This window comes from Nomascus leucogenys, chromosome 19, assembly GCF_006542625.1.
Source record: "Nomascus leucogenys isolate Asia chromosome 19, Asia_NLE_v1, whole genome shotgun sequence".
Lineage (NCBI taxonomy): Eukaryota > Metazoa > Chordata > Mammalia > Primates > Hylobatidae > Nomascus > Nomascus leucogenys.
Genome location: NC_044399.1, coordinates 36,081,633 through 36,095,172, shown reverse-complemented (window position 1 = coordinate 36,095,172; position 13,540 = coordinate 36,081,633). Strand labels below are relative to the sequence as shown.

General features: G+C 39.4%; 1 protein-coding gene across 1 annotated transcript in view; it reads left to right on the top strand.

Annotated features, from left to right (window-relative positions):
* CPD (carboxypeptidase D) overlaps positions 1-13,540 on the top strand; it is an 87,267-nt gene that overhangs the window by 33,747 nt on the left and 39,980 nt on the right. The window contains exons 3-7 of the mRNA XM_030799699.1: positions 6,489-6,631; positions 7,312-7,481; positions 8,319-8,668; positions 9,144-9,335; positions 12,979-13,146. Of these exons, the coding sequence (XP_030655559.1) occupies positions 6,489-6,631; positions 7,312-7,481; positions 8,319-8,668; positions 9,144-9,335; positions 12,979-13,146 (1,023 nt within the window). The remainder of the gene's footprint in view (positions 1-6,488; positions 6,632-7,311; positions 7,482-8,318; positions 8,669-9,143; positions 9,336-12,978; positions 13,147-13,540) is intronic.

Here is a 13,540-nt window from a genome sequence, read left to right as displayed (position 1 = left end):
GCTGGGTGATGGGGGTCAAATCATACAGGGCCTTAGGCCACTGAAAAGACTTTGGCTTTTACTCTGAGTGAAATACGGGGAGTCTCTGAACTGTTTTGAACAGAGAAATAACATCTGATTTGCATTTTAACAGAATTACTCTAGCATCTTTGTTGAGCAAAGAATATAAAAGGGCAAGGGCAGGAACAGGGGAAACTGTTAAGCAATTGCAGACACCGGGAGCCGTGGCTCACGCCTGTAATCCCAGCACTTTGGGAGGCCGAGGCGGGTGGATCACAGGGTCAGGAGATCGAGACCATCCTGGCCAACATGGTGAAACCCCGTCTCTACTAAAAATACAAAAATACAAAAAATTAGCTGGGCATGGTGGCGGGCGCCTGTAGTCCCAGCTACTTGGGAGGCTGAGGCAGGAGAATGGCATGAATCCGGGAGGCAGAGCTTGCAGTGAGCCGAGATCACACCACTGCACTCCAGCCTGAGTGACACAGCGAAACTCTGTCCCGAAAAAAAAAAAAGAGTGACTGCAGAAATACATGCAGAGAAATGGCAGTGACTTGTACAGGGCCACAGCAATGGAGAGGAGGATAAATTTTTGGATTCTGAATATATTTTGAAGTTAGAGTCGGCATGGTTTTCTGACACTTTCGATATAAAATGTGAATCCAAGGCTTTTTGCCTGAGCAACTATTTAATAGAAGAATGCAAGTGCCATTAACTGCAATGGGAAAGACTGTGGGTGGAGCAGGTTTGGAGAAGATAAGCAGTTCAGTTTTGGATATGTTAAGTTTGTGATATCCAAGTAAAGATTTTGAATAGGCAGTTGGATGTACAAGTCTGGAGTCTGGGAAGAAATCTAGGCTGGAGACAGAAATTTGAGAGTTGTCACCCTGTAGATCATGTTTAAAACCACGGGACTGTATGAGTTTCATTATACCAAGGAAATAAGTAGTAAGAGAAGAGGACCAAAGGCAGAACCTTCGGGATGCCACCTCTGTTGCCTTTGTTCTCTTTCATCTTTTCAGTAAATGGCACTACTATCTCCCTGATTTCTTAAGCCTAAAATCTAGAAGTCGTCCTTGATTTCTTCCTTCTACATCCAGACCTGTCCTCTTTGTCTCCACTACCACCAACCTAGTCCAAGTCACCATTATCATCTAATTCATCTCCATGCTTCCCCATTTGCCCCCCTACAGTCATTTTCCATCCAACAGTCAGAATGATCTTGACAGAATGAAGGTAATTCTAATTGTGTCACACCTCTGTGCAAAGCCTGCCAGTGTTCTGCACAGCAAACATTGTGAATGAATGTTCTGACTCACAAATCACTGTGAAATATTGTCAAACATGAAACAACAGAGTGAAAAGGCAGCCTACAGAAAGGAAAAAAATATTTTTTTCTTAGAATAAAATATTCTAATAAAACATTAACCCCCTAAAAAGGGGTTAATATCCAGAATATACAAAGAACTCCTACAACATAACAAAAAAAACCAAATAATCTAATTTAAAAATGGGCAAAGGACTTAAGTGGACATTTCTCTAAAGAAGATATACACATGGCCAAGAAACACTGAAAAGATGCTCTACATCATGAATCATCACATACCCGTGTTCATTGCAGCATTATTCACAATTACCAAGAGGTGGAAGCAACTAAATGTCAATTGCAGCATTATTCACAATTACCAAGAGGTGGAAGCAACTAAATGTCAATTGACAGATGAGTGGACAAAGAAAAGTTTGTATATACAAAAAATGGAATCTTAGCCTTAAAAAAGAAGGAAATCCTATCATATGCTATAACATGGCTGAACCTTAGGGATATTACACTAAGTGAAATAAGCCAAAAAGACAAAATACTGTATGATTTCACTTATATGAAGTATCTGAAGTAGTCAAACTCTTAGAAACAGAAAGTAGAAAGGTGGTTGCCAGGAGCTGGGGAGAGTGGCAAAAGGGGAGTTGTTTATAATGGATATGGAGCTTCATTTTTTGCGAGATGAAAATGTTCTAGAGCTCTATTGCACAACAGTGTGAATATAGTTAACACTATTGTACTGTACATGTAAAAATGGTTAATATGGTGAATTTTGTATTATGTGTTCTTTAGCACAATAAAACAAAAACCAAATCCCTCCTATGGTTCCTACTGCACTTAGAATAAAATCCCCAACTTCTTACCCTAGCTGCCAAAGCTGTTTATGATGTTGTTTTGCCAGAATCCCTCAACCTCATCTTGTGCCATTCTTCCCTTGTCTGTTATTGTCCAGCCACAGTAGCTTTCTTTCTATTCCTTACACTCACCAAACTTTACCCCTGCCTTTGAAATGTTCTTCCCACTGACTTTTACCAGGCCGGCTGCATCTTGTTTTTCAGATCTTGACTTAATATTACCTCCTCATGAAGCCTTTTTATGACTACCTAGTCTCTAGTTGCCACCAATCACTAGCTGTATCACATCACTCTACTTAAATTTTCTAGGTCGGGCGTGGTGGCTCACGCCTGTAATCCCAGCACTTTGGGAGGCTAAGGCGGGTGGATCGCGAGGTCAAGAGATGGAGACCAGCCTGGCCAACATGGTGAAACCCCGTCTCTACTAAAAATACAAAAAATTAGCTGGGTGTGGTGGCGTGAGTCTGTAGTCCTAGCTACTTGGGAGGTTGAGGCAGGAGAATTGCTTGAACCTGGGAGGTGGAGGTTGCAGTGAACCGAGATCGCGCCACTGCACTCCAGTCTGGCAACAGAGCGAGACTCAGTCTTCAAAAAAAAAAAAAAATTCTGCATAGCACTTCTCACTATCTGTTGTTTTTCTTATTTATATTTGTTTACTGTCTGCTTCCCCTATGTAAGAATTTTATAAGCTTTTTATATTTTAGAATTTAAAGTTTTTAAATTTTAAAAGAATGTTAGGAGAAAGCAGGGACCTTGTCTGTTTTGTGCATCACCATATCCCCAAGCACCTGGAATAGTGCCTGGCATATAGTAGGTGCTCAATAAATATTTGCTGAATGAAAACTGAACTTCCTAGTCTTAAATGATCATTTCTTGAAAAGGACTACTCTTCTCCTCAAGCTCCAGACCTGCCTTTTTGAATTCCTTCTTGGGTATTTCTGTCTAAATATTCTACAAATACCTCAAATTCAACATGCCCCTTTCTGCTCAGTTACTCTTACAGACCTTACTTTTTCTCTGTTAATGGCATCATGAGCCCCATTGATCAGGCCAGAGATCCTCTTTGATTCCTTTCTTTCTCTCAGCTCCCACTATCTATCAGATCCTGTCAGTGTCTTATCTCACATCTTTCCCTTCTCTTCCACAGAGTTGCCACCACATCATTTTAGGCCTAATTACTTTTTACTTGTATCATTGTAAGAAACTGCCTAACTGGGCTTTTTGCTTCCAATCTCCCATGCCTTTCCAGACCGTACTGTCTTCTATTCTTCATACTACTTTTCTGTTCAAAACTAACAAATGAAATACCATTTTTTTTTTATGCCTTGGAAAGCCATGGAAAACTTTATCCTCAGCCTCCTTTAGACCCCACTTACCTTTCCAGCCTCACCGTTCGTTATATCCCTGCAGCTCTGTGCTGCTGCCCTCATTCTGTGGCCTTATCAGCCTCATAGCTGGTGGTCAGCATACACCAGCAGCCTCCACCTTTACAAAGCCATTTCCCCTGACTGTAGTGCTCCTGAACCCCCACATCCTTTTGGCTGACTCATGGTTTTATCTTTAAGATATAACTAAAAAACTGCCTCCCCAAGAAGCCTTTATAAATCTTCCCTCAACTCCAAAATTGAAATTAGTGGCATAGACCCATAATATCTCTATTATTAATATCATCTTTTTCCTTTTTTTCCAAGATAGGTCTTACTTTGTTACCCAGACTGGAGTGCAGTGGCGCAACCTTGGCTCACTGCAGCCTTGACTTCCTGAGCTTAAGCAATCCTCCCACCTCAACCTCCTAAGTATCTATGATGACAGGCATGTGCCACCATGCCCAGCTAGTTTTTTTGTATTTTTTGTAGAGATGGGGTTTTGCTATGTTGCCTAGGCTGGTCTCAAACTCCTGAGCTCAAGCAGTCTGCCCAGCCTTCCAAAATATTGAGCACCTACTATATGCCAGGCACTATTCTAGGTACTGCCCTCAGCCTCCCAAAGTGTTAGGATTACAGGCATGAGCCACCTCTCCCAGCCTATTTCATTTTTTAAATTGTGGTAAAGTATACATAATATAAAATTTACCATTGTAACTGTTTTTAAGGGTACAGTTCCCTTGCATTAAGTACATTTACATTGCTGTACAACATTCACCACTGTCCTCTGCTATCATATTTAATTATTTATGGGTGTAGTTGTCCCCTCCTCTGACTGGAAACAAACGCTTGGCGTTATTTGTAAGTGCTGAATTAACATGGATGAACATGAATATAATTAGATCATCTCCTGAGATGAGATGTCGCGTCACCAGCATCCTTGTGATCTTGCTTGGGTAGCTTTAGGATTGTGTTCAGTTTTCTTCCTTGTACTTACTCAAAATGGCATTGGTTAGAGTTCACGGAGACCTGGATTTTTAAAGGTTCTTTGCCCAATTTCTTCTTTACAAGTTTTTGGTGTGTACACTTAACCTAACTTTTTTGTCTTACCAATATCTACCCTGTAAATGTGCCAGGGAAATGGAGCATATTGCGTTAGGTAAGTTGTGCATATTTCAAGAACTAGATGTGTTTCAAAGCACATAATGAAACTTCAGCAAAATGAGGTTAAGAGTTTAGGCTCCAATAATATTGCTGCGATTTTATTTCTGTCAAAGTTTTGTTATTTTTGCTATATTGTTTGCATTTCTTCGATGTTTTATAAGCCCCGGTTCTTTGATGAACTCCTAATAAGCTGTGCTTAAAACTATGACATTGACCTTTCTCCAGAAACACGTTTCAGAATTGTCTGTTTTTCATGTTCTCTCCCTGCCTTTTCTCTTATAATCAAATCAGCATGTTTTTGTTTTGGAGACGGAGTCTCACTCTGTTGCCCAGGCTGGAGTGCAGTGGCACTATCTCTGCTAACTGCAACCTCTGCCTCCTGGGTTCAAGTGATTCTTCTGCCTCAGCCTCCCGAGTACCTGGGACTATAGGCACGTGCCACTACACCCAGCTAATTTTTTGTATTTTTAGTAGAGACAGGGTTTCACCATGTTGCCCAGGCTAGTCTCGAATTCCTGAGCTCAGGCAATCTGCCCGCCTCCACCTCACAAAGTGCTACGATTACAGGCATGGGCCATTGCACCCAGCCTAAATCAGCATGTATTTTTAAACATCATAGAATGCGAGGGTTTGAAATGTCTTTTGTGATCATCTAACATTCACTTTGCATATAAATAAATAAATAAAGACCCATGTTAATGCCAAAGGGAGTAAGTGGCAGAAGAATCTACGATGGAAGCATATCTTTTGGTGCTGTCAATGAAAGGGAAACAAATGCTTGGCATTATTTGTAAGTGCTGAATTAACATGGATGAACATGAATATAATCAGATCATCAGTTATTCTCCCTCCTGATCTGAAGGATCCTGTGTGACATCATCTGAGATACACTGGGGGTTGAGGAAAGATGACCCTTAAAATCCACATTTGTACTTTGCAAGAGCAAGGCAAGATCATAGAGAAGTTACACCCGCTCCTTTCTCCACTTTTTAGTCTTTATCCACTAAAAACAAGATGTGAGAAAATCAAGTGACAAGAATAATAGGGTAATAGGCTGTCAACAAAATGAGTGTGTGGGCTTATATAGGTATAAATGTGGTGAAGGTGATAGACCATGGGTGCTTATTCCCTTTTAAGTTCCATCTTCCATTTAACACATTTTGAAAGAATTTATTATGTCTTATTTTCCCCTGATTTGTGTAGCTGTGCCACCCTAGATACAGTCTTTCTTTTTTCTCTTGCCACCTTCTTGATAAAGGGAAGTACAGTTAGAATCGTAGGTACTTAATAATGCTTCAGCATGAATATCCTTCACAACTTTGAGATGTGTACCCTTTACTATCATTCTGTTATAAATCTTAACTTCTTTGTGCCCTACTTTTCATATCGGTAAAATGGATGAAATAGTAGTATCTGCCTCATATAATTGCTGTAAAGATAAAATGCTAATACACATAAAGCTCTTAGAACAGATCTGATGTATAGTAAACACACAAAGCTGCTATTATTATTGTTACTGGTATTAACTGATATATTCATACTTTTTATAACTGCTCATCCTATTAATTAAATGTATTTTTTCACTATATATTCTTTTTCAATGTATATTCCTTTTAATCTTCCTTCTTAGCCTCCACTATAGTTCAGATGCCTTCTCCAATTTCAAACAATTTAATGAAAAGAGAAGAAAATTTATACATGCAGAGATGGCTGATTTAATTTCTTCAGTCTTTTGGAGGGTAGAATTATTTTCCTTCTGAGAGTAAACTTATTTTTTCCATGTTACAGGTGGTATGCAAGATTACAATTATGTGTGGGCCAACTGTTTTGAGATCACATTAGAACTGTCTTGTTGCAAGTACCCACCTGCTTCACAGCTTCGACAGGAATGGGAGAACAATCGTGAGTCTTTGATCACATTGATTGAAAAGGTAAAAGTAGATGACTGGAAGGTTGGGGTATAGAAACAGCATTAAATAAGGGAGAAATTTGGATGCATGTGAATGATAATCTATATAGTATTAGATGTCCTTTATCTGTTTTTATTACTTAAGATTATAAATTATCTTTAAAGATTATTAGATTATAATCTATTAAAACATATTCTAGCTCTGCTTCCCCTGCCCCTTACCCCCAGCTCTCTGCTCCATAGGGCTTCCTTTTCCTATCTTGGAACACTTACTTATACAAACTGAAATAATTAGCCAAATTTGTACTCTCAGGTTCTTACAATGTCATGTGATCATATTTGCTAGTGAGCCTTTACCACTATATGAACCATGGACATCAGTTTAATTTAAACATCACCCAGACTAATACAGCAATTGACTACACCAGCAATTACACCTTGTTGAGAAAATTAGAAATCTGGCTTTGAGGAGAGGGAGTTTTAAAAGCACCTTACTAGTGTCAAGTTCAGACACATGACTTAAGTTTAAGGATTTAATACTTCTGTCTGTATTTTATTTAAACTTCAAGGGATTGAAAATGTTTTGGGGGAGAGAGAAGAGTCACTTTATTTTTTAGAAATTCTAGTATCAGTGCAGAGAGAAATTATGCCCTCTTGCCTTCCAAATTCACCGTCTCTGAGCTTGGATTCTTGTCTTCTTAGGTTCACATTGGAGTGAAAGGATTTGTTAAAGATTCCATAACAGGATCTGGTTTAGAGAATGCAACCATCTCAGTGGCTGGTATTAATCATAATATCACAACAGGCAGATTTGGTGATTTCTACCGATTGCTTGTTCCTGGAACTTATAACCTTACAGTAGTTTTAACTGGGTAAGAATTTAAACTATGTAGACTCTTAGTTAAAATGTCAAGTCTCTGTTTTATATCTAAGACAGAAATATAGTCTAGTATATGTTGTTTATTTTCTGTGGCTTTTATTTTTCCTTATTTTATGACTTTTCTCCTTTTATAATAAGAAGATACCATTGTGGAGTTTGTGTCACATAGTCTAATAGTGCAATGGGATGTGAAGCATAGTTGTAGCATTAGAGGAAGGAGTTTTTAAAACTTGAGAAGATATTCAGCTGTGTAAAGCATTGCCTTAAAGCTAACTGAGTACCAGAGTAGAAGAAACCCATTGCTCTGTAAATGACGTTTTGAAGAACTGTCTTATCAGCTTTCTAATATATTAAGTGAGTGGTTTCCCACCACCCCTGGAAAGTGTTCTGGAAGCTACTTTGATAAGGATTTAATTGATAACCCTTAATCTTGAACTTTCCTACTTGAAAAAGAAGTTGGAATGTCAGATTGATAAGACATTGCAAAGAATTGTATAATTTATCCCTTCTTTGAGTACTGTAGCAGTGGTTACAATGGAGTAACAACCGCATCTTTCAACATGTTCTTTCCTTTGAATGTAATTTTTTTAGTATACATTCTACTGTGTGGTACTTGAGAAGATTTGGTGAGAGAAATAGTTGTTCGATCTGGGGTTCTTTGTGAGATAATGTACTAAAACTCTTAAATTTACACATCTCTCTTTATTTAGTTTGAGTTTTGATAGATCGCTAAGTGTAAGGGGATGAAAAGGCTACTGTGCTTTTATAATATTAAAGCATTGTATGTCTTAACTATAAACCATTTACTTTTTCAAATTTTTTTTTTCAGGTATATGCCATTGACTGTTACTAATGTAGTGGTGAAAGAAGGACCAGCCACAGAGGTGGATTTTTCTCTTAGGCCAACTGTAACTTCAGTAATCCCTGACGCAACAGAAGCTGTAGCAACTGCTAGCACAGTTGCTATACCTAATATTCTTTCTGGAACATCATCCTCCCACCAGCCAATTCAGCCAAAGGACTTTCACCACCACCATTTCCCTGATATGGAAATCTTCTTGAGAAGGTTTGCCAATGAATATCCTAACATTACCCGGCTTTATTCATTGGGAAAATCAGTAGAGTCAAGAGAACTTTATGTGATGGAGATATCTGATAATCCAGGTGTCCATGAACCAGGTAATTGGTATGGTCTTACACATAATTTCAGTAGTGCCCCTCAAAGCCATGTTCAATATTGCTGTTTCATTCAAAAAGGTTGCCTACAGTTTGTATAACTGGCATTAAGAAAACCTAACTAAAATTAAAAGAAAGCAAAAAAGAAAATGTAACCAATCTTTTCCCAGAAAAGAAGGAAATCCTTTTGCTAACCCATATTAGGCATGGTATTTAGTATGTGCATAGATTAGATTTATTCTGCTAATAGTGTTTTATTTATTTATATTATATGGCATATATATGCTTTGAGCCTGCTCAGACATATGTATTAGTAAGGAAGCTGCCTTATGTTTCCGAAGGTTTTTTCTGCCTCCTTTGCCAAAATACATGTTTAAAAAATTTTTTAGTACAGGATTTATATATGTTGGGGAAAAAAACAGAGTCCATGATGATTAAGAAGGAAAAAAAGCCTTCCGTGTAATTATTTTGTTTTCAGGTGAACCAGAATTTAAGTACATTGGAAATATGCATGGAAATGAAGTGGTTGGAAGAGAACTGCTGTTGAACCTCATTGAATACCTTTGTAAGAACTTTGGAACGGACCCTGAAGTCACAGATTTGGTTCATAGCACTAGAATTCACCTTATGCCATCCATGAATCCTGATGGGTATGAAAAGTCCCAGGAAGGTAAAGAATAGCTATTAATTCTTAATCATTTGATCATCATGTAGAATGATTATTTTGATGTAGAAGAGAATTTGGACTGGTTCTTTTGGAATTTCTTCCAATTTTTTTTCCTTTTAATTTATAATTGATTTTAGCTCTTGTGTTCTTGTATGATAATCTGGTCTGTTCAACAATTATGTGATCGAATTTATATATTTAGTGGTGTTTTCCACTTGGTAATGGTTCTTATTTACTAGAAATAGAGTATAAGACTTTTACAAATTGTTTTATTTTAGCAATAGTTCTGTTGACAAAGAGTCAAACTCTGTAAAATATTTGAAGAGATTTATTCTGAGCCAAATATGAGTGACCATGGCTCATGACACAGCCCTCAAACCCTGAGGACATGTGTTCAGGGTAGTCAGGGTGCAGCTTGGTTTTAAACATTTTAAGAAGACATGAGACATCAGTCAGACACATTTAAGATATACATTGGTTTGGTCCAGAAAGGGGGTGAGGGTTGAAAGATTTATTATCAATCGAAAAGAATGTCTGGGTTAGGATAAGAGGTTGTGGTTACCCAAGTTTGATCATGCAGATGAAGCCTCCAGGTAACAGGCTTCACAGAGAATAGATTGTAAATGTTTCTTATCAGACTTAAGGTCTGTGTTGGTATTAAATGCTGATTGACTTTTCCTGATTTCCAAAAGAGAGGAGGCATAATGAGGCATGTCCGACCCCCATTTCCCATCACGGCCTGAACCAGTCTTTCAGGTTAACTTTGGAGTGCCCTGGTCAAGAGGAGGGAATCTGTTCAGATAGGCCCTGCCTATTGAGTGGGGCCTTAGAATTTTATTTTGGGTTTACAGTTCTTATTAAGTCATTATTTTGAGAACCTTATTTCATAAGTGAAAAATCAAACCAGATATCTGAGTTAGTGACTCTGTTTTGACTGTCAGTTCAACTCCCTGTGCATATTCCAGACTTGCTAATTTATTGACTTCCCATTTCTTTGCCTTCTCTGGGCAAGTCCATCTCTCCTGGGGCGTTACAGTGTGGGATGGGACAGCAGACCCCTATGCACAACACTAGGGGAGTAAGAATTCATCTTTTGCCAGCCCATGATTTCTTCCAGGCAGTGATATCTATCAGGCACCATAGTATAATATGGAGCCTCATGACTTATTACTAGCATTGACCTGACCATTGGGAGGATCAGTTGGTCATTAGTTGGTCATTAGTACCCAGAAGTTGGTCATTAGTACCCCAGAAGCTCACTTGAACAAATAGGCACAAGATCTTACTTATGTATGTATATATTTCCGATTTTCCCCCCTAAGGTTCTCATTCTTTGTCAGTGCCACAAATCCCTCCTACATACTCCCCAGACCTTTCTGAAAGGTGGAACGAATTACACTAGTGAGCCCTCCAGTTTTCTTCAGTCTCTTGCAATTTTTCTTATTATAATGACAATAGTAAGGCTCCCACTCCCTATTAAAATGGAATATGCACAGTTAAGCTTAAATTGAACTTTCTCCTCCATCAAGTTAAACTTCCAGCTGTGCTCTTGGCTAACTTTACCTTTTTGTGATCACTTTGATGTGAGCATATCACAATTTTCTTTTCATTTGCTCTATTTCTTACAATGTCTTAGTGAGCTTTATACAAGTACAGAGAGGAGTATAGAGTTCCTGGCCAGGCGCGGTAGCTCACGCTTATAATCCCAGCACTTTGGGAGGTCGAGGTGGGTGGATCATTTGAGGCCAGGAGTTCAAGAGCAGCCTGGCCAACATGATGAAACCCTGTTTCTACTAAAAATACAAAAAATTAGCTGGACGTGGTAGCACACACCTGTAATTCCAGCTACTCGGGAGGCTGAGGCACAAGAATTGCTTGAACCCAGGAGGTGGAGGTAGCAGTGCGCCGAGATGGTGCCACTGCACTACAGTCTAGGCCACAGAGTGAGACTCTGTCTCAAAAAAAAAAAAAAAAAAAGAGTTCCCCTCTAATCAGTAATTTCCACTCAACATTGTGATCATGTCATTATATGTGGATTATTGACACTTAAACAGTGCTTTAATATAATTTGTCTAATTGGAATATTTTTCCTCCCAGATTATGAGCAGAGGGCAAAAATGAAAAGATAATGGTTTTACCTCTCTGTTCAAAATATCTGGAAGAGATACAGTTTTTACACACGCCATGTGAAAAAGATGTGTTTTAACTGTAATGCCTGACCAGGCGCTGTGGCTGACGCCTGTAATCCCAGCACTTTGGGAGGCCAAGGTGGGTGGATCACGAGGTCAGGAGTTCGAGACCAGCCTGGCCAACATGGTGAAACCTCATCTCTACTAAAGATACAAAAAATTAGCTGGGTGTGGTGGTGCACACCTGTAATCCCAGCTACTCGGGAGGCTGAGGCAGGAGAATGGCGTAAACCCAGGAGGCAGAGGTTGCAGTAAGCTGAGATTGCGCCATTGCACTCCAGCCTGGGTGACAAGGCGAGACTCTGTCTCAAAAAAAAAAAAAAAAAGAAGTAATGTCTGATAGGTTCTTCCTGCCTGCTGCACAGGCAAAACAGTTCATTGAGACCATGGTATCACAGTAAGGAGTTTAATTAATGCAAGGCCAGCCATGCAGGAGAATTGGAGTTATCTCTCAAATCAGTCTCAGAGGTTAGGGTTTTTCAAAGATAGTTTGATGGACAAGGGACTAGAGAATGGGTTGATTGTTTGGGGATGAAATCATAGGGATGTGGAAAACAGTCCTCATGTGCTGAGTCAGCTTCTACTTGGGAACCACAGGACCAGCTAAGTTACAAGTCGCTGGTCCAGGTGACGTCAGCTGGTTGTCAGAAATGCAAAAGTCAGAAAAACATCTCAGAAGGCCAATCCTAGGTTCTACAGTAGTGATGTTATCTACAGGAGTAGTTGGGGAAGTTACAAATCTTACAACTTCCAAAACGATGACTGGTTATCCTTTAATAACACATACATGTTAGCCAAATTCAGGCCTCTCTTATAATCCCAACCTTGTGACCTTTCATTAGTTTTACAAAGGTGGTTTAGTTTTGGGAAAGGTTGTTATCATCCTTGCTTTAAGATTAAACTGTAAGCTAAATTTCTCCCAAAGTTAGCTTGGCCGATGCCCAGGAATGACCAAGGACAGCTTGGAGGTTAGAAGTAAGGTGGAGTTTGGCCAGGCGTGGTGGCTCACCCCTGTAATCCTAGCACTTTGGGAGGCTGAGGGGGGCGGGTCACCTGATGTCAGGAATTCAAGACCAGCCTGGCCAACATGGTGAAACCCTATCTCTACTAATAAATACAAAAATTAGCTGGGCGTGATGGCAGGTGCCTGTAATCCCAGCTACTCAGGAGGCTGAGACGGGAGAATTGCTTGAACCCGGGAGATGGTGGTTGCAGTGAGCTGAGATTGCGCCACTGCACTCCAGCTCAAAAAAAAAAAGAAAAGGTGGAGTCAACCATGTCAGATTTCTCTTACTGCTATAATTTTGCAAAGACAGTTTCATAATCATAGGTGATTGATAATAGTGAAGCCTGATGTGTTCACATTTGACTTGAGTTAAGGTATCTGAAGTAGTACGTGTTGGAATAAAATATAAGCGAACATGGCTTATATTCAAATCCTTTATCATATCATACAGGAGATTCAATAAGTGTAATTGGCAGAAACAACAGCAACAACTTTGACCTGAACCGAAATTTCCCAGACCAGTTTGTTCAGATCACAGATCCTACACAACCAGAAACTATTGCTGTAATGAGCTGGATGAAGTCCTATCCATTTGTACTTTCAGCAAACCTGCATGGAGGTATGGCAACTTTATATTCTACTAATTAGTTCTTGTTGAGAGCATTTGGAAATCTTGGTGGAATTTTATGTTTGTAGCGTTATGCTTTCTTAAAACGAGTATCCTGTTACTACTTTCATGGCAGACAACAGTAAAGATCTTTTCTCATTACTTTTTCAGCCAGTGTCCTGGCTGTTTCTTTCCTCCTTCTTTCTCTCTTTTTTTCCTCCTCTTCTCTTCTCCTTCTACTCCCATCTCTTCTCTCCACCCCTTTCTCCTCTCTTTTCTCACCTACTACTTCTCTCTCTCCCTTCTCTTATCTCATCTCCCCTTTCTTTTCTGTCTTGTCTTTTTTCTCCTCTACTCTCCTTTTCCCCTGCCTGTCCCCCTACTCTGCTCTTCCTCCTCCTCTCCT